This window comes from Balaenoptera musculus, chromosome 21 (genome assembly GCF_009873245.2).
Source record: "Balaenoptera musculus isolate JJ_BM4_2016_0621 chromosome 21, mBalMus1.pri.v3, whole genome shotgun sequence".
NCBI lineage: Eukaryota > Metazoa > Chordata > Mammalia > Artiodactyla > Balaenopteridae > Balaenoptera > Balaenoptera musculus.
The window spans coordinates 14,074,241-14,099,335 of NC_045805.1; the positions used below are offsets into that span (position 1 = coordinate 14,074,241).

The following is a 25,095-nucleotide window of genomic DNA, read 5'->3' on the forward strand; positions in this document are numbered from 1 at the left end:
TAGTTGTAGCACGTGGGCTCAGTAGTTGTGGCTCGCGGGCTGTAGAGCTCAGGCTCAGTAGTTGTGGCGCACGGGCTTAGTTGCTCCGCGCATGTGGGATCTTCCCGGACCAGGGCTCGAACCCGTGTCCCCTGCATTGGCAGGTGGATTCTTTTTTTTTTTTTTTTAATTATGCTATCACAGTGGTCTTTATTTATTTTTATTTTTATTTATGGCTGTGTTGGGTCTTCGTCTCTGTGCGAGGGCTTTCTCTAGTTGTGGCAAGCGGGGACCACTCTTCATCGCGGTGCGCGGGCCTCTCACTATCGCGGCCTCTCGTTGCAGAGCACAGGCTCCAGATGCGCAGGCTCAGTAATTGTGGCTCACGAGCCTAGTTGCTCCGCGGCATGTGGGATCTTCCCAGACCAGGGCTCGAACCCGTGTCCCCTGCATTGGCAGGCAGATTCTCAACCACTGCGCCACCAGGGAAGCCCCCTGGCAGGTGGATTCTTAACCACTGCGCCACCAGGGAAGTCCCTCATTCATGACTCTTTACCTAGTGATATGAAATATCCGTCCATTTTTGTTGAATGAATGAATAGATCAACCAGTGACATAACCTAATAACCCCAAAATCTTCCCAGAAGATGACTTTCCTTTTGCACACAGAGAGTAATTATTAATTGCATTTTTGAAAACTTTGTACACTGTAAAGGGCCATCTATATATCAATGAAATTGTTGTTCTTATCATTATCGTTGGGGCAGTTCCTGGTGGAATGAGGACTGTTTCTTTGTGCCAGGGGACTCAGGTCATGGACATTTACAACCTGCGGGGCTCTACCTCTTGGGCATGGAAGATTGCACCCTGAGTTATCCTGGGGAGAAGGCAGAGATGGAAAATGGCTGTCTCGGAGCTTCTCTCTCATACTATTTACTTAGGTTGAGTCATTCCTTGTTCTGAACATTTATAGATAGAGACTTACCTAGCATCACATTTTCTAGACTAAATGGTAGCTTTTTAACTGGTCTCTTCACCTCTAGTAATTCTCTACTTTGTTACCCTAAATCCTCTTTTCAGATTAATCTAACTAAAGCTGAAGTTCTAATCATGTTATTCCATTCTCTCTAATCGTCAGTGATTCCCTCTTACTGCTTATTTCTTTGAGAGCCGTCCTAGAAATTAGATGTATTTGAGTGATAATAGCATCTGGATTTTTGTTGGCTGTTTTGCCTTTAGAAGAAAATCTCTTTGCTTGGCAGTGAGAATAAGTGTTCTTTCACTTCTCACTGTGGTTTGTTACATTACTTATGCTTATTTCTTAATGAAGACCATAAAATGATTTTATGATCACGAATTTCTGTCTCCTTGAATTGACCTAAAAGGTATATTTAAAAACATTTTGTTCATATGTGTACTTGTGTAAGTGAGTGTATGTAGTTAGGTAATACGTACTTAGAATCATGGCTTTGTTTTGTACTTTTTATATTTGTTATATTTTTATGATACTTAGTTTGAAGAGGGGTGCTGATGAGCTATTGATGGAAGATATGCCTGTGGCTAACACATATCTCTATTACTGAGTACAGATTTTTGTCAGTATTTATTTTTATCCATTTCTCACCAAAACCTATTATCAGAGGAGTATTTCAGATGTGTAATAATTAGAGTATGCAATGTGGTTAACAAATGTAGGAGACATTATGTAGGTGAATATGCCCTTCACATAAATCTTTTAGCATGCTGAAAAGATCTTATTTTTAGAGATTAAGTCTCTTATAATTGCTCTTAATTTCCTGCTTTAATTTGAAATTAAATTTTAATGAAAGGAAAAATGCTTCTATTTTTCCAAACGTTTTGGTTTGCAGATTTATTTGCTACTAGCTAAAAATTCTTTGGCATGAAAACTTTGTTTGATACAAGAGTACGAGAGAAAGAATTGCACATGAACAAATTAGCAGTGTTTTATTGGCAAGGTGTGTGTCATCATGCTCTTGTTGCTTGGCATTGGGGTGCCCAGAAGGAGGGTAAAAGGATATAAAAGCCTGGAGGTCGTGTAATCCAGCCTACCATCTCAGGAAGTAATTTTTCCATGTCATCCTTGTCCATTAGATACTCAGCTTGTTTAAAAATTTCTTATGATGGAACATTCGTCATCTAATATGGCAGCCTCTCGAATAGCTTTAATGGTTTTATTCAGTTCTTCCTTATGTTGAACAGAAAAAACAACTTCCTTGTGATTTCCACCCATTGGTCCTATTTGTACTGTCTAGAGCAATTTAAAATTAAAAAAAAAAAAATCAGAGAGTTTGGTACCAAGATAGAATATTTAAAGATTGGGCTATCTGAGAAAATCCAGTATCTATGGTCACCACACCCCCAAAATTCTAGTTAGATGAGACTCTCTCATTTTGAAAGGCTTCAGGAAAGAGTATGTCTTCCCTTGTTTTGTTTTCTACTCTCTTTAAATTTTAAACAGTGAGGGGCTTCCCTGGCGGTCCAGCGGTTAAGACTTTGCCTTCCAGTGCAGGGGGTGTGGGTTTGACCCCTGGTCGGAGAGCTAAGATCCCACATGCCTCTCGGCCAAAAAACCAAAACGTAAAACAGAAGCAATATTGTAACAGATTCAATAAAGACTTAAAAAACAATGGTCCACATCAAAAAAAAAAAAAAAAAAGTCCACATATTTTAGACAGTGACTACTAAATAGCAGGTGGCCAGCTTCCAGCAGAAAAGCCGTCTTGGTGTCTGCTGCTTTCACCCATGTTCGACGCGTCGCTTTGTCTCTTCCCGGTAGTGTTTGACTACAGTTACAGAGACTACATCCTGTCCTGGTATGGAAGCCTCAGCAGAGACGAGGGGCAGCTCTACCACCTGCTTTCCGAGGACTTCTGGGAAGTTGCCAGACAGCTGCGCCACAGGCTGAGCCACGTGGACGTGGTCAGAGTTGTCTGCAATGATGTCGTGAGAGCTTTACTCGCTCACTTCTGTGACCTGAAGGCGGCGAACGCCAGGTAACTGTTACAATGGGAACAACCTCCCCTTCACCTTTATTCCCAGTAAAATATTTTCCTTATTGAGAAAGTGGTTGAAGTCAAACAAAACTCTGGCATATTCATCCTCTTGCTGGCACTTGGCTGGAAATGTAGACATATTGGGGGGATAGTTATAATGTTCTGATAGAGTAAATTAAAAAACATTTTTAATAGAAAACCACTTTATAGACTTGTTTGATTTTGTCAGTAACTGAAACAGTGAAATGAATTTTATGGAGCCAGCAGCACTATCACGAATTTATTTAGTCAGTATTAAGGGTACCTAGAAACAGAACATTTAAATATAGTGCTTTACACTCTGAAGGGTGTCAGTGAGTTTTCAGCTTTCAGGAAAGTTTAAATGAAGTTCATTTTTGTGTGTGTGTGAGTCCTGTGTTAAGAGCTCTGTTGCATCACAATATCCTGAAAATTGATTTTTAAAAGGGACTCAGTGTTGGAGCATGTGGGCTGTAATTAGAGAAGGTCTTTCAGTGTGAAAATGGCTAATATTTAGGCTTGTTAGCCTTTTGTTCTGTTACACGGGAAGGGTTTGTGCCTGTGAGGTGACTCTGCCTATGGAAGAAGACTTCAACAAGGCCTTTCTGTGCTCATAACAAATTCTTATTCTCTTAGGTTTGCTGATAGGATCTTAAGTGTTTGTCTTACTCTTGTGTGAGTGACAGTACGGTGACTCATAGCACCTCTAACTGGGACGTAAAAAGCAGTCTTATTGCAGTAAGTAGCCTTCTGCCTGTTTGGATCTGGACTCAGTTGGAGTAGGAGCGGGCTCTCCACAGGTCCCGTGGCCTCTTCTCATTGATACCGCTCTGCCTCTACTGTCGGGACGAGAGAAAGTATTTGCAAAATACGTCAGGGGATGAGGAAGCAGAGGCGTCCTTGTCGGGCAGGTGGTAACTCGCATTCTTCTGAGAAGCCCTGTCTCGCGGCTCTGTCAGAACGTACTCCCTTCCTGCCTGTGAGGTTGCTCTGGGGCCTGGCCGCCGAGGGCGGTGGGTCGTGCAGCAGCAGCTCTCTGTCCTTGGCTGTGCCGCCTCTTCCCACGAGTTGCCCTCTCTCCCCATGTCCGCCCAGCTCAGGTTCATGCGGCCAGAATCCACAGGGCCGCCATATGCCTGTTCTTTTCCAGCTTGCTGCCCCCAGTGTTTTTTGCAAACTTTAAAAATAAAATGAGGAATACATTTTATATTGTGATGCAGTTTCATCAAATAATGCTCAGTACCTGTGAAAACTTTGATATTTTTTGTTCTTTACCATTTAAAAAAAAATGGCATTTGAGACTAAATTTTATTTTGTTCCTTGTGGGTCACAACCCACGGTTTGAAAAAATTACTGTAGAGCTACGGTTTTCAGATTTCATGGCCTCAGAGTCCCTCTACACTCATAGAAGTTATCAAGGACCTGAAAGAGCTTCTGTTTAAGCGGGTTAGAGCCGTGGTGTCCCAGGGCCGGCTTGTGCTGGGTGCGGGAACGGACAGTGCACATCTGTCAACTCTGAGGTCAGTGATGATCACCTTGTCGGTTTGTAATTGGCCATGGCGTGGGTATTTACACCTGAAATCGGCAAATGCTATAAATCGGAGCCTTTTTTCCCCCATGGAGAGCCAGTTGTTGAACATTTACCAGCTCGACACTCATCCTATCTGTCAATACTTACCATATTAGATATTAAACTGCGACAGTCAATACTTACCATATTAGATATTAAACTGAGATATTTTTTAAGTGTAGGAATACACAGTACATTTTCCACTTACCATCAGAGTGATGATGTCACCACACATCACATAGCCTCTGGAAAACTCCACTACAACTTGTGAGAGTGAAAAAGACACATGGACGTTTTGTGTTACTATGAATATGGTTTTGACCTCACAGATCCCCTGAAAGTGTCTTGGGGACACACAGGAGCCTATATATAGACCACCCTTTGAAAACCATTGTTTTTAGAGAAAGTAACTTCCAATAAGGGGGTATGTGAACTTATAAGGAAAGCAGAGAAATAGGACTCTTGGGTTACCTCCGTGGAGTCTCAAAAGCTTAGTTTCTGCTTCCGAGTGTTCAGAATCCCACACAGCACCTAATTTGCTGTGATATATGCCTGGTGGATACTGTCAAAGATTTGTTTGAATTCAGTCAGTGGAAGCTCATTTTAAAGTACTTAAATTATGGTTCAATAGAGGACAGTATTTTATTATTATTATTATTTTTTGGCCGCGCTGCTCGGCATGTGGGATCTTAGCCCCCCCAACCAGGGATGGGACCTGTGCCCCCCTGCATTGGAAGTGTGGAGTCCTAACCACTGGACCACCAGGGAAGTCCCTAGAGGACAGTATTTCAGATCATTGTTTTATTCCAGTTAGAAGACTGATGAATTTAGGTTTGGGAGAAGAGCAAGTGGTTAGAGAAATTTAGTGTTTTTATGATTATCTGATTTCAACATGAGAGTATATTTTTCATTGAGACATTTATTTACCAGCTTCTGAAATTACTGCTTTTGTGGATAATACAGAGGTATTGTGATGAGTAAGCATCAGAATAATAGAAACAGAGAATTGATTCCATTTTAGAAGCTCCTTTCCTGTGGAATTCCAGTTTTCTCGTGCCAAGGGTAGATTTAGGCTATGCCTAGAAGCTTCTAGTTGATGATTCTTATTAAAGGAAAAAAAATCTACCTTTGTTCTCTGAGATTATGGGTATTTGAAAAAGTGCCAGTAGGTCACTGGTGTTTTGCATATAGATGATCGTGCCCTGGAGGTGACTGCTGGGGATCTAATATCTGATTGTGCATCACCTTCTACAAATCACACAGTGAGACTGGCAGAAACCTAGGTTCGATGGTTATCTCGGTACTTGCCTGCCCCAGGTAAACAGTGCCCTCGCCCTGGAAATCGCTGTTGGGGTACAGGTTTCCACTGGCTGCAAAATGACTGTGGCAGCCAGGAAGCACCCAATTGAGTTGGTCACTATCAGGCAAGAGAATAATAAACTGCATTAATAAAAGCAACACATCCTCTGGTTGACTGTTAGGCAATTGTGTGAGGCAGTTTTCCGGTCAGCCTGTATTTATTTCCCAGCTGACGTTCTGTTGGCTGCTTTAAGCCAATCCAGATCACACTTAATTTTTGCCTCTGCTTCCTCTTCCTTTGCCCCATCTGTCTTGTTCCAGCATGTTTCAGGAAAATCTAAAAATGATTGTTTTTATGCTATTACATCAATGGCATCTTTAATTTCACAGCCTCCTTTTTACAATCTGTGCATTTTGTTTACTGGTCAAGCACAGGCATGTTGTTTAAGGCACAAAATAATGCTTGTTTTCACATATATTTCTTCTGTATCTCTGAAATTTTTTTCCTTTTCACTTTAACAATCTCTGATTATGGTGTAGCGTTAAAGAGTCTGGACTTGAGAGTCAGACAGAACAGGACTTGAGAGTTATTTCTACCATTTATTACCTCTGTGGCTTTGGACTCTTCACATAATCATTCAGATCCTTAATAATCTCATCTATAAAATGGTGACGATGATACCTACTTCTCGATGTAGGTGGGAAGATTAAATAATACTGCACGTATGAAATGTATTGAAGGTTAATGTCCTTTTGCTCACTCAAGGCATGAGAACCCAGAGGCAAGTACTAGGAGTTGGAGTAAACAAGTGGCAGATCCACACTGACAGAAGGATGCTGCCAGGATCTGGTGACCCTGGTTTAATGCTTTGTTAGATTTTTCTTTTTTTGGAAAAATGAAGCTATAGATCACATTTAGGGAGAGAGCTAGGAGACTTAAAAATACTCTAGTTAAAGAGCTACTCACCCCTGTCTAGATTGTTGCTGTGACTTGGGAGTCATGTATGAGGGTTGATGCTACTTAAGTTTGGAAATCCCGAAAGACCATGCATTTGCATTTTTCCAGATTAGTCTGTGGTTGAGAAAATTATTGACTGTTGATATAGTCAAAGAGTGGACATAGTTATTAAAACTGATGTGTTGCCCATTTGAAATATTTTTTTACCTAATGGTACATAACCAAACTGTTTCTAGAAACATCTTTCCTTCCCTTTCCCTCTCTTTATGTATTTATTTTTTTCAGACATGAAGAACAGCCGAGGCCTTTTGTGTTGCATGCATTCTTGAGGAACTCAGATGATGAAGTAAGATTTCTACAAACGTGTTCTCGGGTTCTGGTGTTTTGTCTCCTCCCCTCAAAGGATGTCCAGTCTCTCAGCTTACGCATAATGCTCGCAGAAATTCTCACAGCAAAAGGTAGACTTTCCTAAGTAATTGATATTACTAATGCGACACTTGTGCAAGCTAACGTGCTACATACGAATGTGATAACACTTTATATGGCACCTATGCACACCTTGTATACTGTGGGACATACGGGAATTAAAGTATTTTCAAAAGGTCAGGTTTAAATGTCACTCAAAGAAGGCATCACTTGGCCCTACGTGATAAACAGATGTTTTATATAACTTATTACCAAATACATAGTCCACTCTGTTGCTTATAATGGATAACCAGTCCTTATGCCCACCACAGTGTAGTATCCATTTGGGATAGATTTTGAGTTACCCAGGCCAGTTATGTGCTTTATGAAAGACTATCTATACTCAAACTCTAGTATGCATTTTCTTAAAATACCTTTGCTGCAGTATTCATTGACAATGCCTATATGTAACTTAGAATAAATAAAAGAGGAACTGTACCACAAAGTAATGTGATTATTGGAAAAAAAGTGTATCCAAGGAAATGCTTAGCTAGGATAAGAAAAAATGGAAGAAAATATCATCTAAGAGAAACTTTTCCTATCTCAGAATCTCAAACAAATAACGTTGTGTTTGATATGCAGTGATTTAATATCTCATTTATTATCTCAGGATTAACCAGCTGTACCCATTAGCTGATACAGCCAACCACAGAGAAAAGGGGAACTTTTTAACCTAAAGTTAGTAGGATGAATCTGTCATAGTGTCATTGACTTTTTTAACAACTTCCTCCCTGAGGTCTGTTCCAGCAGTTGGGAGAATGTTAACTTTCATCTTTTGGCAGACAAAACATATTGAACCTTATAAAAGAAATCAAAGGAAAAAAATGAATGTACTTAATTTTGATAGCTTTGTTAACAACTTGGGTTCCGAATGGCTTTCTTTCATTATTCTTTTACATGTAACTCATTTGTTAAAACGACCACTTGGTTGTAGCCGTAACTAGTAACAAACCCAGAGGGATGGGTAGCTGTGTGTGGGTGTGTGTGTGTGTCTGTGGCCCATTTGGGTAGTTTTAAAATGTTTCCCAGATGTAGTTTCAATTATATAACATGAAAGCAATTCCTTTAAAGGAGAATACCCTTTTCAGTGGTGCTGTCTTCTCTGTCCCACAGTCTTAAAGCCAGTAGTGGAGTTACTTAGTAATCCAGATTACATTAACCAGATGTTGCTTGCCCAGTTGGAGCACAGAGAACAGATGAATGAACATCACAAGAGAGCCTACACCTATGCTCCCTCCTATGAAGAGTTCATCAAGCTTATTAACAGCAACTCTGATGTTGAGTTCTTGAAGCAACTAAGGTATTTGGTCTTTAATTATAGCATGACCGTGCTACTGATTATACTCCTCTACCTAGTTAGGTAAAAAAAAAAAAATGTGGTTGTCAGGGAAGCAGAAATAAAGGAAGTCCATAAAACTTACTAATCAGTAACAGCAAGATTTATCCAGCTTCTCCCTTGGCAGTGGAATTCGTTCAAAGTATCATGTTTTTCAAATAATTAGGTTATAATAGAAAGCTGTTCAGTTGTTAGAACCTGCGTAGCTGCTCAGATGCTTACGTTGGAAAAGCAGTGGAAGGAAATACTGTTTTTTTTGGTTTTTTTAAAGGATAATTTAAAAAAATTTTTTTATGTATTTATTTTTGGCTGCGTTGGGTCTTCGTCGCTGCGCGCAGGCTTTCTTTAGTTGTGGCGAGCGGGGGCTACTCTTCGTTGCGGTGCGCGGGCTTCTTATTGCGGTGGCTTCTCTTGTTGCGGAGCACGGGCTCTAGGCGTGTGGGCTTCAGTAGTTGTGGCACACGGGCCTCAGTAGTTGTGGCTCGCGGGCTGTAGATCTCAGGCTCAGTAGTCGTGGCGCACGGGCTTAGTTGCACCGCAGCATGTGGGATCTTTCCGGACCAGGGCTCAAATCCATGTCCCTTGCGTTGGCAGGTGGATTCTTAACCACTGCGCCACCAGGGAAGCCCAATGCTGTGTTTTTAAAATTACAGTGTAGACCATTTGTGTTGATTTTCATTTTTCTTAGAAAATACAGAGGCCCAGGTTTGGGAATAAAGGGTTCTTGACTAATTGTTTTGAGAAAACACATTTGAAATATACCCCAGAAATCTAATTTATAGGGGAGTTCAGTCTCCTTTACAGTACTTGAGGTATTTTTAGGGGTGAGTGTGTGTGTTTATTTTTAATTTTTAAAATACAGGTTATGCATATACAGTATGATTATATAGTATTGTGTAGTTTGTGGATTTTCTAGGCTTCTGTTTCTCTAGTTACCCTTCTGTTTTAGTCTCCCCAAACAAGCATTCATGGGAAAAAGGAAACTCTGGCCTGTCAGTTTTGCTTTTGGTAGGTAATTTTTGTAAGTCTCTGACGGAAAAGTAAAATATTGGCTGAAACTGGGTCTTTGCACTGTTTGAGGGCTTTGGACTTGCCACATTTGCCCCTGAACCAGGGTCAACATTAAAGTGAGTTATGCTGCTACATTTTCTAATCTGAATAATACACCCTCTAAGAAGCACACACTGTGGATGCCTCTGTGTTCTTGTAAACTGTGCTGTATCTTAATCTGGGTCCCACAAATGTATAATGATGGGTTCGATTGTATGACTTTGTTTACAAGTAATTTAATTCTTGTGAGATATAGTCTCTGAAGATTTTAATCATGTTTCTCTTTCCATTCATAATCTTGAATAGGCTATATGGTACTTATTTATTATAGATTTGTGATTATTTATGTCTGAATCTAGAAATTCCTTTTTCAAAATTGTGACACTTGAGCTGATAGAGAACCCAAGAGCCAATATTCCAAGTTTGTTACCTGAGGCTTACAGGTCACATCTACTCAAAGATCATCCTTACTGTGGCTTCCTCTGACTCCTTTTAAAGTGTCATTCCACAGAAAGTGAAAGAGCCCACAATGTCAGACACCCTTGTTGCCTCCTCGTCGCCTTAAAATTCTCAACACAACAACACACACACACCAAGCTCTGGTTCTAGAGACGCTGTTCAAACTTATACTCTAATATTCCTCTGCCTGGTGCTTTTATAATATTGTTTCCAGATGTGGTGTGTGTGGTGTGACCAAGGTAATGTGATGACCACCCTACATGGAATTACGATTTCCTCCTAAGACTGTTTATGAGCAGGTGATACCTCATGTTGATAAATTGTGGGTGCATTGAATTCCTCAGCATTTTCCCCTGCCAGACAGTCTCTCCACAATAAGGTCAGACATGGACCATTTGAAAACTCCAAGGAAGTTTAAGATAACAATCTAGAATCAGTAGTGGCAGATACTCAAGTGAATCAGTATTCATTCTTCCAGACTTGTGGATGAGTGTTCTATTTTCTGAACCAAGCAAAAGATTCCAGCACTGCACACATGGTGACATAGTTAATGGTGTAACAAAAAGACGCCAAAAGACATTTTTTGATCAGAACTAATTATTTTGAATGATCAGCTATTGGTACTCCAGCACCATCTGTCATTTTGTATCTGAGCACAGTTCCTGTATTATAAGATGAGTGGATCTTGGTAAGAATTAATGGTTTATCTTCTTTAAAATGTGCTAGCGAAAGTCTCCAGACTATTTGAAATACTATGACTGTCTTAATGTTGGCAGTTTGTCATCGAGTCGGTAAAGGAGTAGCTCAGCAAGAACTGCCTTTTAGAAAAACAGAAGCATGGTATCTACCGTCCCAGGACGATTGGACAGCCTGCTTTTGTCGCAGTCGGAGTGTTATGGATTGCCCTCCCTGTGTGGCAGCAGATTACGCTAGAAGTGCTGCATAATCATTTTCCCCTTTCCCTCTCATATGTGATGGAACAAAAACAGTATAGGCACTTAAATCTTTTTTGACATCACTTCCTCTCGATCTCATAAATAGGGCAACACTGAAGGGTAGCCCACTGGGGGTCCCAGGAAGCAGGCCCTCTGTTGAGCGCTGGGAGACTTAAGGGGAAGTAGAAAAGCTGAACTAAAGAATGACTATTTCAAAAATTGAGATATAAGTCACATACCATAGAATTCACAATTTTAAAGTGGACAGTTCCGTGGTTTTTAGTGTATTCAAAGGCCGTGCAACCATAACCACTAATTCCAGACTAGTTTCATCACCGTAAAAAGAAACCTCATACCCATTAGCAGTCATTTCCCACTCTTCTCCTCCCCGCAGCCCTTGGGAACCACTCATGTGCTCTCTGTCTCAGTAGGTTTGCCTACTCTGGACATTTCATATAAATGGAATCATACAATATGTGTCCTGTGTCTGGCTTCTTTCACTCAACATAATGCTTTCAAGGTTCATCCATGTTGCAGTATATATCAGTACTCCAGTTTTTTGGCTGAATACTATTCCATTGTATGAATATACCACATTTTGTTTATCCATTTATCAGTTAGTGGAAGATTTGGGTTGTTGCGCTTTGAAGAATGCCTTTTGAATGATCATTGAGCATCTTCAGCAGTACTATCAGTGACTGCTGATAAATGAGACTAAAATTAAGTGTTGCAGGTTCCTAACCTCTTCCTCTCACCACCTCCCCTCACTCTAAATACCTGCCACCAACAAGCAGTGTTGGAGTACAGACACCAGGAAGGGGTGTTCATTTAGTGCATTATTCCTTTTCCACATATTGTCTTCTCTTTTGTGTCCTCCACCCTACTGTTAGAAACACCTTACTCTAGGTTTCAATGGGGAGAACACTTGGAGGTACTTTGGTGATTAGACAATCAAACTCTTAAAGTGCCTTGTCTATTAGAAGCACAAAGAATCCATTTTCATGTGTCTTTTTGATATAAGTATATGTATGTATTTAATTAAGTGGATGTAATGACCTATTCTTCTGACCTCCATCCCTTTATAAGCTTTCAGTTCCTCATGTAAATCTTGGGAAGTATGTTGATAACTTCCTTTAGACAGGCTGCAAAATTCTCTTGTAACAAGGGGCATGAACTTCTTCAAAGAGTCAAATGTGCCTGGCAACATCAGCTCTGGGATCGTAATCCTGAAGAATGTATAGTCTCCTCAACAAGCTTGGCAAAGAACCTTAGGAGAAAATACTGTGAAAGGCATTTTTGTCAATGACAGATACACACGTCCAGAGTTGCTCTCTGTATACTTGGTTAAACAGTGCCTTGTCCTGGGGCATCTTTCCTGGACCTGTGACCACGAGACAGTTCCTTGGGCATTGCTTTATTGTGACATTTTAGGTAGTTCTCTTTGATGTGGCACCGGTATATCTTTTATCCTTGGGGTGGTTGTCCCTATCCGTTGTATCTGAGGCACAGACCTGAGGACTAATTTTTACTCCCTGCTTCTTGCACTAGAGAGGCTACCAGGAACAACTCTGTGATGGCAGAGATTGATCTTTTTGCTCAAAGAGTAGGTGATGCTGCATAAATTATCTTGTTACTTGGCTACTTACTGTTCATCTGATAAAAAAAAATTGCCCTCTCTTTAAGGGTCAGTTCTGCTCACTCGTATTGACCGGCAGAGTTGCTTTTTATCAGACTTCTGTCTAAAACCCACGGCGATGAGACTTATCAGCCACATAGCACGAAAGGAGCTGCTTTCTTCAATCATAGTCTCAACTCTTCTGTTGTTTTTCTGGTACAGTGAGAGTCCTCTGCCCTCTGACTTTATTAGGGTTTTAGGTCATTATCTTCAAACTGCTCTCAGTAAAATTTTGGGGTAGGCTGCATAAGCCAGGGAATGCGTCTTACTTAGACTAAGTGAAACCATCCACTTTTATTTTATACATATTTGGGAGTTAGATGAATGTTTTCGAAAGGAAATAGTCATTCAGCTCTGCCAGGCTGGAGTGCATTAAAAATAAACAAACAACAACAACAACAAACCCTTAAAGGTGCTATTTGTAGTTCTGCAGTAGTATGTTGTTTTCTCTGAGCGAGCATGAGATCTTTTCACAGTAGGATTATAAAGCTAGAAATGCGTCCTTCAGGTATACTAAGTTAGTGGGTTTTTTGTTTGTTTGTTTGTTTTAACATCTTTATTGGAGTATAATTGCGTTACATTGCTGTGTTAGTTTGTGCTGTATAACAAAGTGAGTCAGCTATACGTATACTTACATCCCCATATCCCCTCCCTCTTGTGTCTCCCTCCCACCCTCCCTATCCCACCCCTCTAGGTGGTCACAAAGCACCCAGCTGATCTCCCTGTGCTATGCGGCTGCTTCCCACTAGCTATCTATTTTACATTTGGTAGTGTATATACGTCCATGCCACTCTCTCACTTCGTCCCAGTTTACCCTTCCCCCGCCCTGTGTCCTTAAGTACACTCTCTACGTCTGCGTCTTTATTCCTGTCCTGCCCCTAGGTTCTTCAGAACCATTTTTTTTTTTTTTAGGTTCCATATATATGTGTTAGCATACGGTATTTGTTTTTCTCTTTCTGACTTACTTCACTCTGTATGACAGACTCTAGGTCCATCCACCTCACTACAAAGAACTCAATTTCGTTCCTTTTTATGGCAGGGTAACATTCCATTGTATATATGTGCCACGTCTTCTTTATCCATTTGTCTGTCAATGGGCATTTAGGTTGCTTCCATGACCTGGCTATAATAAATAGTGCTGCAATGAACATTGGGGTGTACGTGTCTTTTTAAAAAAGTTTTCTCTGGGTATATGCCCAGTAGTGGAATTGCTATGTCATATGGTAGTTCTATTTTTATTTTTTTAAGGAACCTCCATACTGTTCTCCACAGTGGCTGTATCAATTTACATTCCCACCAACAGTGTAGGAGGGTTGCCTTTTCTGCACACCCTCTCCAGCATTTATTGTTTGTAGATTTAAAAAAAAAAAATTTTATTTATTTATTTATTTATTTATTTTTGGCTGCGTTGGGTCTTCGTTGCTGTGCACAGACTTTCTCTAGTTGCGGCGCATGGGCTTCTCATTGCGGTGGCTTCTCTTGTTGCGGAGCATGGTCTCTAGGCGGGTGGGCTTCAGTAGCTGTGGCACGCGGGCTCAGGAGTTGTGGCTCGCAGGCTCTAGAGCACAGGCTCAGTAGTTGCGGCACATGGGCTTTGTTGCTCCACGGCACGTGGGATCTTCCCGGACTAGGGCTTGAACCCGTGTCCCCTGCATTGGCAGGCGGATTCTTAACCACTGTGCTCCCAGGGAAGCCCTGTTTGTAGATTTTTTGATGATGGCCATTCTGAGCAGTGTGAGCTGATACCTCATTGTAGTTTTGATTTGCATTTCTCTAATGATTGATGATGTTGAGCATCCCTTCATGGGTTTGTTGGCAATCTGTATATCTTCTTTGGAGAAATGTCGATTTAGGTCTTCTGCTCATTTTTGGATTGTGTTGTTTGTTTTTTTGATATTGAGCTGCATGAGCTGCTTGTATATTTTGGAGATTAATTCTTTGTCATTTGCTTCATTTGCAAATATTTCCTCGCATTCTGAGGGTTGTCTTTTCGTCTTGTTTATGGTTTCCTTTGCTGTGCAAAAGCTTTTAAGTTTCATTAGGTCCCATTTGTTTATTTTTGTTTTTATTTCCATTTCTCTAGGAGGTGGGTCAAAAAGGATCTTGCTGTGATTTATGTCATAGAGTGTTCTGCCTATGCTTTCCTTTAAGAGTTTTACAGTGTCTAGCCTTACATTTAGGTCTTTAATCCATTTTGAGTTTACTTTTGTGTGTGGTGTTAGGGAGTGTTCTAATTTCATTCTTTTACATGTAGCTATCCTGTTTCCCCAGCACCACTTATTGAAGAGGCTGTCTTTTCTCCACTGTATATTCTTGCCTCCTTTATCAAAGATAAGGTGACCATGTGCGTGGGTTTATCTCTGGGCTTTCTATACTGTTCCATTGATCTATATTTCTGTTTTTGTGCCAGTCTGAAGACAGGAAGCCTGATCCCTCAGCGCCATTTTTCTTTCTCAGGATTGCTTTAGCTATTCGGAGTCTTTGTGTTTCAATACAAATTGTTAAATTTTTTGTTCTAGTTCTGTGAAAAATGCCATTGGTAGTTTGATAGGGATTACACTGAATCTGTAGGTTGCTTTGGGTAGTATAGTTGTTTTCATAATGTTGATTCTTCCAATCCAAGCACATGGTATATCTCTCCATCTGTTTGTATCATCTTTAATTTCTTTCATCAGTGTCTTGTAGTTTTCTGCATACAGGTCTTTTGTCTCCTTAAGTAGGTTTATTCCTAGGTATTTTATTCTTTTTGTTGCAGTGGTAAATGGGAGTGTTTCCTTAATTTCTCTTTCAGATTTTTCATCATTAGTGTATAGGAATGCAAGAGATTTCTGTGCATTAATTTTGTATCCTGCTGCTTTACCAAATTCATTGATTAGCTCTAATACTTTTCTGGTAGCATCTTTCGGATTCTCTATGTACAGTATCATGTCATCTGCAAACAGTGACAGTTTTTCTTCTTCTTTTCCTATTTGGGTTCCTTTCATTTCTTTTTCTTCTCTGATTACTGTGGCTAAAACTTCAAAAACTATGTTGAATAATAGTGGTGAGAGTGGGCAGCCTTGTCTTGTTCCTGATCTTAGTAGAAATGGTTTCAGTTGTTCACCATTGAGAACAATGTTGGCTGTGGGTTTGTCATATATGGCCTTTATTATGTTGACGTAAGTTCTCTGTATGCCTACTTTCTGGAGGGTTTTTATCGTAAATGGGTGTTGAATTTTGTCAAAAGCTTTTTCTGCATCTGTTGAGATGATCATATGGTTTTTATCCTTCAATTTGTTAGTATGGTGTATCACATTGATTGATTTGCATATATTGAAGAATCCTTGCATTCCTGGGTTAAACCCCACTTGATCATGGTGTATGATCCTTTTAATATGCTGTTGGATTCTGTTTGCTAGTATTTTGTTGAGGATTTTTGCATCTATGTTCATCAGTGATATTGGCCTGTAGTTTTCTTTCTTTGTGACATCTTTGTCTGGTTTTGGTATCAGGGTGATGGTGGCCTCGTAGAATGAGTTTGGGAGTGTTCCTCCCTCTGCTATATTTTGGAAGAGTTTGAGAAGGATAGGTGTTAGCTCTTCTGTAAATGTTTGATAGAATTCACCTGTGAAGCCATCTGGTCCTGGGATTTTGTTTGTTGGAAGATTTTTAGTCACAGTTTCAATTTCAGTGCTTGTGATTGGTCTGTTTATATTTTCTATTTCTTCCTGGTTCAGTCTCGGAAGGTTGTGCTTTTCTAAGAATTTGTCCATTTCTTCCAGGTTGTCCATTTTATTGGCATATAGTTGCTTGTAGTAATCTCTCATGATCCTTTGTATTTCTGCAGTGTCAATTGTTATTTCTCCTTTTTCATTTCTAATTCTGTTGACTTGAGTCTTCTCCCTTATTTTCTTGATGAGTCTGGCTAATGGTTTATCAATTTTGTTTATCTTCTCAAAGAACCGACTTTTAGTTTTATTGATCTTTGCTATCGTTTCCTTCATTTCTTTGTCATTTATTTCTGATCTGATCTTTATGATTTCTTTCCTTCTGCTAACTTTGGGGTTTTTTTGTTCTTCTTTCTCTAGTTGCTTTAGGTGTAAGGTTAGGTTGTTTGTTTGAGATGTTTCTTGTTTCTTGAGGTAGGATTGTATTGCTGTAAACTTCCCTCTTAAAACTGCTTTTGCTGCATGCCACAGGTTTTGGGTCGTTGTGTTTTCATTGTCATTTGTTTCTAGGTATTTTTTGATTTCCTCTTTGATTTCTTCAGTGATCTCTTGGTTATTGAGTAGTGTATTGTTTAGCCTCCATGTGTTTGTATTTTTTACAGATTTTTTTTCCTGTAATTGATATCTAGTCTCATAGCATTGTGGTCGGAAAAGATACTTGATACAATTTCAGTTTTCTTAAATTTACCAAGACTTGATTTGTGACCCAGGATATGATCTATCCTGGAGAATGTTCCATGAGCATTTGAGAAGAAAGTGTATTCTGTTGTTTTTGGATGGAATGTCCTATAAATATCAATTAAATCCATCTTGTTTAATGTGTCATTTAAAGCTTGTGTTTCCTTATTTATTTTCATTTTGGTTATCTGTCCATTGGTGAAAGTGGGGTGTTAAAGTCCCCCACTATTATTGTGTTACTGTTGATTTCCCCTTTTATGGCTGTTAGCATTTGCCTTATGTATTGAGGTGCTCCTATGTTGGGTGCATAAATATTTACAATTGTCATATCTTCTTCTTGGATTGATCCCTTGATCATTATGTAGTGTCCTTCTTTGTCTCTTGTAATAGTCTTTATTTTAAAGTCTATTTTGTCTGATATGAGAATTGCTACTCCAGCTTTCTTTTGATTTCCATTTGCATGGAGTATCTTTTTCCATCCCCTCACTTTCAGTCTGTATGTGTCCCTAGGTCTGAAGTGGGTCTCTTGTAAACAGCATATATATGGTTCTTGTTTTTGTATCCATTCAGCGAGCCTGTGTCTTTTGGTTGGAGCATTTAATCCATTCACGTTTAAGGTAATTATCGATATGCATGTTCCTATTCCCATTTTCTTAATTGTTATGGGTTTGTTTTTGTAGGTCCTTTTCTTCTCTTGTGTTTCCCACTTAGAGAAGTTCCTTTAGCATTTGTTGTAGAGCTGGTTTGGTGGTGCTGAATTCTCTTAGCTTTTGCTTGTCTGTAAAGGTTTTAATTTCTCCGTTGAATCTGAATGAGGTCCTTGCTGGGTAAAGTAATCTTGGTTGTAGCTTTTTCCCTTTCATCACTTTAAATATGTCCTGCCACTCCCTTCTGGCTTGCAGAGTTTCTGCTGAAAGATCAGCTGTTAACCTTATGGGGATTCCCTTGTATGTTATTTGTTGCTTTTCCCTTCCTGCTTTCAGTATTTTTTCTTTGTATTTAACATTTGATAGCTTGATTAATATGTGTCTTGGCGTGTTTCTCCTTGAATTTATCCTTTTTGGGACTCTCTGTGCTTCCTGGAGTTGATTGACTCTTTCCTTTCCCATATTAGGGAAGTTTCCAATTCTAATCTCTTCAAATATTTTCTCAGTCCCTTTCTGTTTCTCTTCTTCTTCTGGGACTCCTGTAATTTGAATGTTGGTGCATTTAATGTTGTCCCAGAGGTCTCTGAGACTGCCCTCAATTCTTTTCATTCTTTTTTCTTTATTCTGCTCTGCAGTAGTTATTTCCACTAATTTATCTTCCAGGTCACTTATCCATTCTTCTGCCTCAGTTATTCTGCTATTGATTCCTTCTAGAGAATTTTTAATTTCATTAATTGTGTTGTTCTTCATTGTCTGTGTGCTCTTTAGTTCTTCTAGTTCCTTGTTAAACGTTTCTTGTATTTTCTCCATTCTATTTCCAAGATATTTGATCATCTTTACTATCATTACTCTGAATTTTTTTTCAGGTAGAGTGCCTGTTTCCTCTTCATTTGTTTGGTCTGCTCGGTTTTTACCTTGCTCCTTCATCTGGTGTGTATTCCTCTGTCTTCTCATTTTGCTTAACTTACTGTGTTTGGGGTCTCCTTTTTGCATGCTGCAGGTTCGTAGTTCCTGTTGTTTTTGGTGTCTGCCCCCAGTGGGTAAGGTTGGTTCAGTGGCTTGTGTAGGCTTCCTGGTGGAGGGGACTGGTGCCTGTGTTCTGGTGGATGAGGCTGGATCTTGTCTTTCTGGTGGGCTGGACCACGTCCGGTGGTGTGTTTTTGGGGTGTCTGTGAACTTATTATGATTTTAGGCAGCCTCTCTGCTCATGGGTGGGGTTGGGTTCCTGTCTTTCTAGTTGTTTGGTGTGGGGTGTCCAGCACTGGAGCTTGCTGGTCGTTGAGTGGAGCTGGGTCTTAGCGTTGAGATGGAGATCTCTGGGAGAGCTCTCGCCGATTTATATTACATGGGGCTGGGAGGTCTCTGGTGGTCCAAAGTCCTGAAGTCGGCTCTCCCACCTCAGAGGCTCAGGCCTGATAGCCGGCTGGAGCACCAAGACCCTGTCAGCCACACGACTTTTGGTAAGTCTGAGGTCTTCTGCCTGCGTTCAGTAGGTGTTCTGTCGGAGTTGTTCTACATGTGGATGTATTTCTGATGTATTTGTGGGGAGGAAGGTGATCTCCACGTCTTACTCCTCCGCCATCTTGAAGGTCCTCTCTCTTCACACCTCCTGTTTCTAGAGGATCCACATTTCATCTGGAAAGGACATAGATCTGGCAATCTCACTTCAGGCCTAGCCCTTCCACCTTTTTTCCCTTTGTGCTTAGTCTATTTCACCTGCTCATAGTGGGCCCCGTGCAGAGGCCTTGCCCCCGGCCCTTCAGGCCAGAGTTCCTCGTGAAACGGCTGAGCTGACGCCTCAGCTCGGGACGTGTGCTGAAGCTCCTCACGGGACACTCAACTCAAGATGGCCTGAGTTAGTGGTTTTTAACCCTGTCTGTATGTTAGAATCAACCAGGCTTTAAAACATTACAGTTTGATATCCTGCTGTCCCTTTGAGGTACTTCCTTTTCTGGCATCCAAGATGTCAAAATGAGGATATGGGAGCTAGACTGGTTTAATATTTTGAATTTTCTGGGTCTTCTAGTAGGAGCAGTGATCAACTCTGCTAACAAAAGAGGAGCCAGAAATCTGAGTGTCATGTTGATGCAGGATGTTAAAGGGCAGCTGAATAGATTCCCACCTGGTGTGGCTGTGGGGGTGATGACCACCGTCAAGGAAGGCAGAGCAGTGTTCAGAGTCTAGGTGCATCCATTTGTGAAACTCCACGTCACAGCCATACTAGAGAAAGGACTGTGTGTTCCTTTATTTTGACGATAAAGCAGGAGTCAAAGTGAATGTTAAGCAAAGGAGCAGTGAAAGGTTTTGCCCCAGTGGAACCTCTTGTAAAGAAGTAGGCAGACCGTGGTCCAGGAATCTGGCACATCCAGGGCTGCCTGCATTCTGTAATTCTTCAGCGCATTTGTGAAAAGTACCCTGATGAAGATTATTTGGTTCTCTATGGAAGATACAGATGCCTAGGCTTCACCCCCAGGAACTTTTATGTAACTGGTCTAGAGTGGATCTGGGGCATCAGTTCCCCAGGTGATTATAAAATGCAGTTAATGCACCGAGAATCTCTCTTAAACGTAATGTGCTTTCACGTGCTGCCAGTCTGAAGTCTCGGCTAGATGTCGTGTCATGTGATTCATTATATTCTGATTCTTTGAAAACTGTTTATTACTGTTTGAGATATATGGTAACTCTGTTGAGGAGAATACTGACTAATCAGGACGCCTCATTCTTCTGCCATGATTACTGTAATGAACAGAGGGCATTTTATCACTGACCTTACTGAGAGGTGTGTTTAACCCGAGGTTTCTCAGCCTCGGCAAAACTGACATGTGGGGCTTGACAGCCCTTTGTTGTGGGAGTTGTTCTGTTAACTGCAGGATGTAAGCAGCATCCCTAGCGCCTCTACCCACTGAACGCCAGTAGCACCCGCGCTGCTGTGTCAACCAGAAATGTCTCTGGACGTTGCCAGATGTCCTCTGGGGGACAAAATTGTCCTTGCTTAAGAGCCACTGGTTTAACCCCGTGAACAGTTTGGAGGTACTGTACTTATATTAGTTAGGATTAGATACAGCTGAAAATTATAGAAAACCCACAAAATAATGATGCCTTGTCAAAGTACAGAGGGTTTTTCTTCCTCCTTGCTTAAGGGAAGTCTGCAGTACCCAGTCCAGGGCTGGTACGGGGCCCCGCCTTCCTCAAGGACCCAGGCTCCCCCTGGCTCACTGCTCTGCCATCCTGTATTCCGGAGTCCTCCTGGTTCAGGATGTTCTCTAGGATGCCATTCGTCATACCCTAATCCCAGGAAGTGGGATGGAGGCAGGGAAACATGGTGGCCAAGGTCCTGTACTGCTTGTCTTTTAAGGAAATTTCTGGAAGCTGCTACATGACATTTTTGTTTATGTTTCGTTGGTCGAAACAATTGAGAAAAAGCAAGTAGTCTCATTCTGGGCACCCTTAGGCTTCGTTAAAAATGGAGGATTCTATTACTGAGGAAGGAAAAAGAATGGGTATGGAAGAGGCAAATAGCTGTTTTTGCTACAGTACTTCATGTTTTGTAGTTATAGTGAGGCAGGATAGCACTGCTTCCCACACAGGCATTGGAGAAATGACTGCTTCCCTGGACTGGGCATTTGCCAGGGTTAAAGAGATGCCAAGCAAATGCTCAAGAAAGGAAAACTTTCTTTGTTTTTAAGCTACCATTTGTTAACTATCTGATGTGTGTCAAGCACGGTGCTAGGTTCTTTATAATTATCATCTGATTGTTACAACCACCATGTGAAGTAGGTACTGTGATTCTCACTATTTGGTTGAGGAGAGGAAAGCGACTTGCCCCGGATTACAAAGCTAATAAGTAACGGAGCTGGGATTTGAATTCAGGTCTGTCTGACTTCAAACCCCATATGTAAAGCTGGGTAACTTGCTAGCCAGGTGGGCAGAGAACAGCAGTGACACACGACCCCAGCCTTGTGGGATTTTCTGCAAGTGTGGAGATAACTCTCTATCTATCTACTGTACGTGAGCCTTTGCAGGCACTAATCCTTGCGTGGGGAACAATGCCATCAGAAGTACCATCATCTTTTATTAAGGCAGTGACAGACTGCCAGAGAAACAAGTAGTAAGAAAGAAAATCAGAGCAGCGTGTCACTGCCAGAATCTCACTTGCCACCAGCCCAAATCTTTATTAGAGTTTTCAGTTCTGTATTTGTTTACTGCTGACCCTCATTGAAAGAGCACTGTGGAGCATCTAAAAATAGATAGGAAATTCTAATAATGAACGAAATGTTTAAAATTAAAGAGATTAAGGATTATTTAGTCTGGAGAAGAGAAGGGGAACCTTTTATCTGGCACATACTGAGGTTGGTGTGGTGTTTTTCAGTTTTACCAGACTAAAGCAAGAGGCAATGGGCATAATGAATGGATTAACTTAAGAGATCATGCCTAACAATGGGTTACAGAGGGGTCGCTTAGTACTTTTTCTCTAGATATCGTAAGGGGGTGGATTTTCAGCTCTGAATCAGTTTAGGTGCATTTGCACATGAGGATAATATTAAAAGTATTAAAATTCTTAAAATTGCATGCTTCTGTGTAGAAGAACTTAAATTAGTTGAATGTGCAGTGTTTTGAACAGTGATTCTGAAGACGTGAATCTTGCAGTAAAATAGGATTACATTGTAGAGGAACAAGAAAAAAGAAATCACGCATACCTAAGACAACCTACTGCAGCGTGTCAGAAATCACTGAGCACGTGTGAACTGCTGAGGAAGGCTCGTGTGGGTGGACAGGGAGATGGAAATTCGTAAGTGTAAAACAGAAGCCTGGCAAATTTTTATGAAAAGAATAAATGAATATAAATTTAGTTTTAAAAAAACACATTAAAATGTGAGGCTGCCTATGAAAAGTGTTCTAAAAGATCTTTCAGTTTTATGAAAAATAAAAGTACATTGACTTTAGAATATAACTGCTTCTAGTGTCTTAGAAATAGCAGAGGGCACAGAGGTGGAAGTTAAACATATCCGAGAACACAGATTATTTTCATTTAGGAGGAAAGACAAGTAAGTGTTGGCAGCAATGTAAAATTTGATACGAGAAGGGGAGTTTTGGTATGAAGAAGTTTATGATGTCTCTGAAATTAAAGAATTCATTATGTGCTTGCATTTAGAGCAGCGCTGGTGCCGTGTTAGGCGTGGGTAAAGGGTTACCTGCTTTCTGAACGACAGTTGGGACCACAAGTCAGTTTATGTAAAGCACTTGGCCCAGGACCTGTATATTCCTAATTGTTAGCTGATACTATTATTGTTATTGTTTATGATCATTAGACTAAGGATCCAAATAGATTTAATTTCTTTGTGAAGACTGGGCGGTTCCTAGTGGCCCACTGGGATGCAGTGTTTCATCTTGGGGTTTGAGGAGGCCTAATGAATAGCAGTGGTCCTCTCTCCATCCTGAAGTCTGACCCATCTTAGGGCCAAGAAATAAGGCAAATGAAGACCACAGTGTCACTCTTATTACTGGAGATCCTGGACAATGTAGTTTATATATGCAGGCAGTGCGCTTTCTGAAACTGAGTTTCACAATTAGACATTCTCTCCCACCTGTCACTGCTGGGTCGGAATCCCTCTGCTTGTCCCCGCTGCTCCCTCCTTCCGTCTCCCTGGTAGGTGCAGTCTACTTGCTGGCTGCCCTTTGGAGGCAGGGAACACATGCCCTTAAGAGGAAGGGGAGCAGAAGGGCTGTGCTTCACAGGCCCAGTTCCTCCTCCTCTGTGATCAGATTAAAAGCTTATTCCTCTCTGGAGAGGAGAGGAGAGGAGAGGAGAGGAATGAGTGAGAGGTGGAGGGAGGCCAGAGATGGTGCTTCTTGGACTTAAAACATGAAGAGTTGAGGGAGGGGTGAGGTCAATAGGTACTGCTTGTTTCTTTAAAAGACAAAGACAAAAATTGTGGTGCTGAGTACCTCCTCAACAGAAAAGAACTTTATGGTTCACAAGTAGAGAAGGCTGGAGACTTCCCTGGCGGTCCAGTGGGTAAGATTCCATGCTCCCAATGCAGGGGGCCTGGGTTAGATCCCTGGTCGGGGAACTAGATCCCACATGCATGCCGCAACTAAGAGTTCGCATGCTGCAACTAAGGGTTTGCATGCCTCAACTAAGAAGCCCGCATGCCTCAACTGTGAGCCCACATGCCGCAACTGTGAGCCCGCATGCCACAACTGTGAGCCTGCATGCCTCAACAAAGATCCTGCGTGCTGCAACTAAGACCTGGTGCAGCCAAAAAAAAAAAAAAGGTAGTGAAGGCTGGTGGAAGGGTGGTAGTGAAGGGTGGTGGAACGGATGTAAATAACCTCGAACATAGGTAATAGTAAAATGAATGAAATTATTAGGAAACGATGAGTTTTGAGTACTTTTACTTTTAAAAAACGGTAGGTTTGTGTAATTTGATTTTAATAATGATGGGCTTAATTGCTGAAATGCAACAGCCAGCTCTCCTGAGCTGGCATAGGCCTCGCAAGCTGACTTCAGCCCAGCACTGAGTAGCGGCAACGCGCGCTCTGTCTTTCGATTCCCCTGCGCTTGACAGAAATGCAGTTCTTCTAGAGGCCGAGGAGCGTTAGCAGCACAAGAAGTCAACTTGTAGTGACCGGTCAAGCACCACGGCAGACCCTGGCCACGAACACAGGCTCAAGGGTCCGGCAGGCCTGGGTTTCACAGACCTGGTTTGCACTGCGGCTTCACTGCTTGCAAAGTGCATGGTCTCAGGCAAGTCATTTACACTCTGAGCCTCAGTTTTCACTGTGAAACGGAGAAAATAGCTCCTACTGCATAGGGTTGTTGTGATAATTAAATGAGATGATATGTGTAACGCGGGACATCTAGGCTCCCAGTAAGACCTGAAAAAATTACAGTTGCCAGGAGCAGGCTAGAACACCTTCAGGTCCTGACTTGAGTAGGATTAATGGATGAGCTGAGACGACAATGTCTTCCTTCAGAAAAACTTTGTTCAAAATGTATAAGAAGTCATTAGGACACTTTAGATATGGAACATAAAACTAGGCAACTGAAGATGATATTCAGGAACCATTCTAAATGAAAATGCTTTAGGTAAGGACTGGGAATGGAACATACTGCAGTGGTGCTAAACATACATCTATAAATTCTTTATAACTATATTAATAGCTGATGTAAAAATATGAGGAACACAAGTAGAAACTAGGTACAGGCAACAGAGAGAAAACTTTGGCTTTCTTGAGGTTAACTAAAGGGCACCAGCTGGCCTGTGGTGACAAAGCTTTGGCCGCTTCTGTAACATGTAATTT

General features: G+C 41.1%; 1 protein-coding gene across 8 annotated transcripts in view; it reads left to right on the top strand.

Annotated features, from left to right (window-relative positions):
- The window catches only part of SNX25 (sorting nexin 25), a 114,093-nt gene that overhangs the window by 29,205 nt on the left and 59,793 nt on the right, over nucleotides 1-25,095 (top strand). For 7 of the 8 annotated variants that reach the window (XM_036838977.1, XM_036838973.1, XM_036838972.1 and 4 more), the window contains exons 3-5: nucleotides 2,777-2,993; nucleotides 7,124-7,296; nucleotides 8,417-8,603. In XM_036838977.1, coding sequence (XP_036694872.1) covers nucleotides 2,777-2,993; nucleotides 7,124-7,296; nucleotides 8,417-8,603 — 577 coding nt within the window. The remainder of the gene's footprint in view (nucleotides 1-2,776; nucleotides 2,994-7,123; nucleotides 7,297-8,416; nucleotides 8,604-25,095) is intronic. The other variant, XM_036838974.1, reaches the window with a different exon arrangement.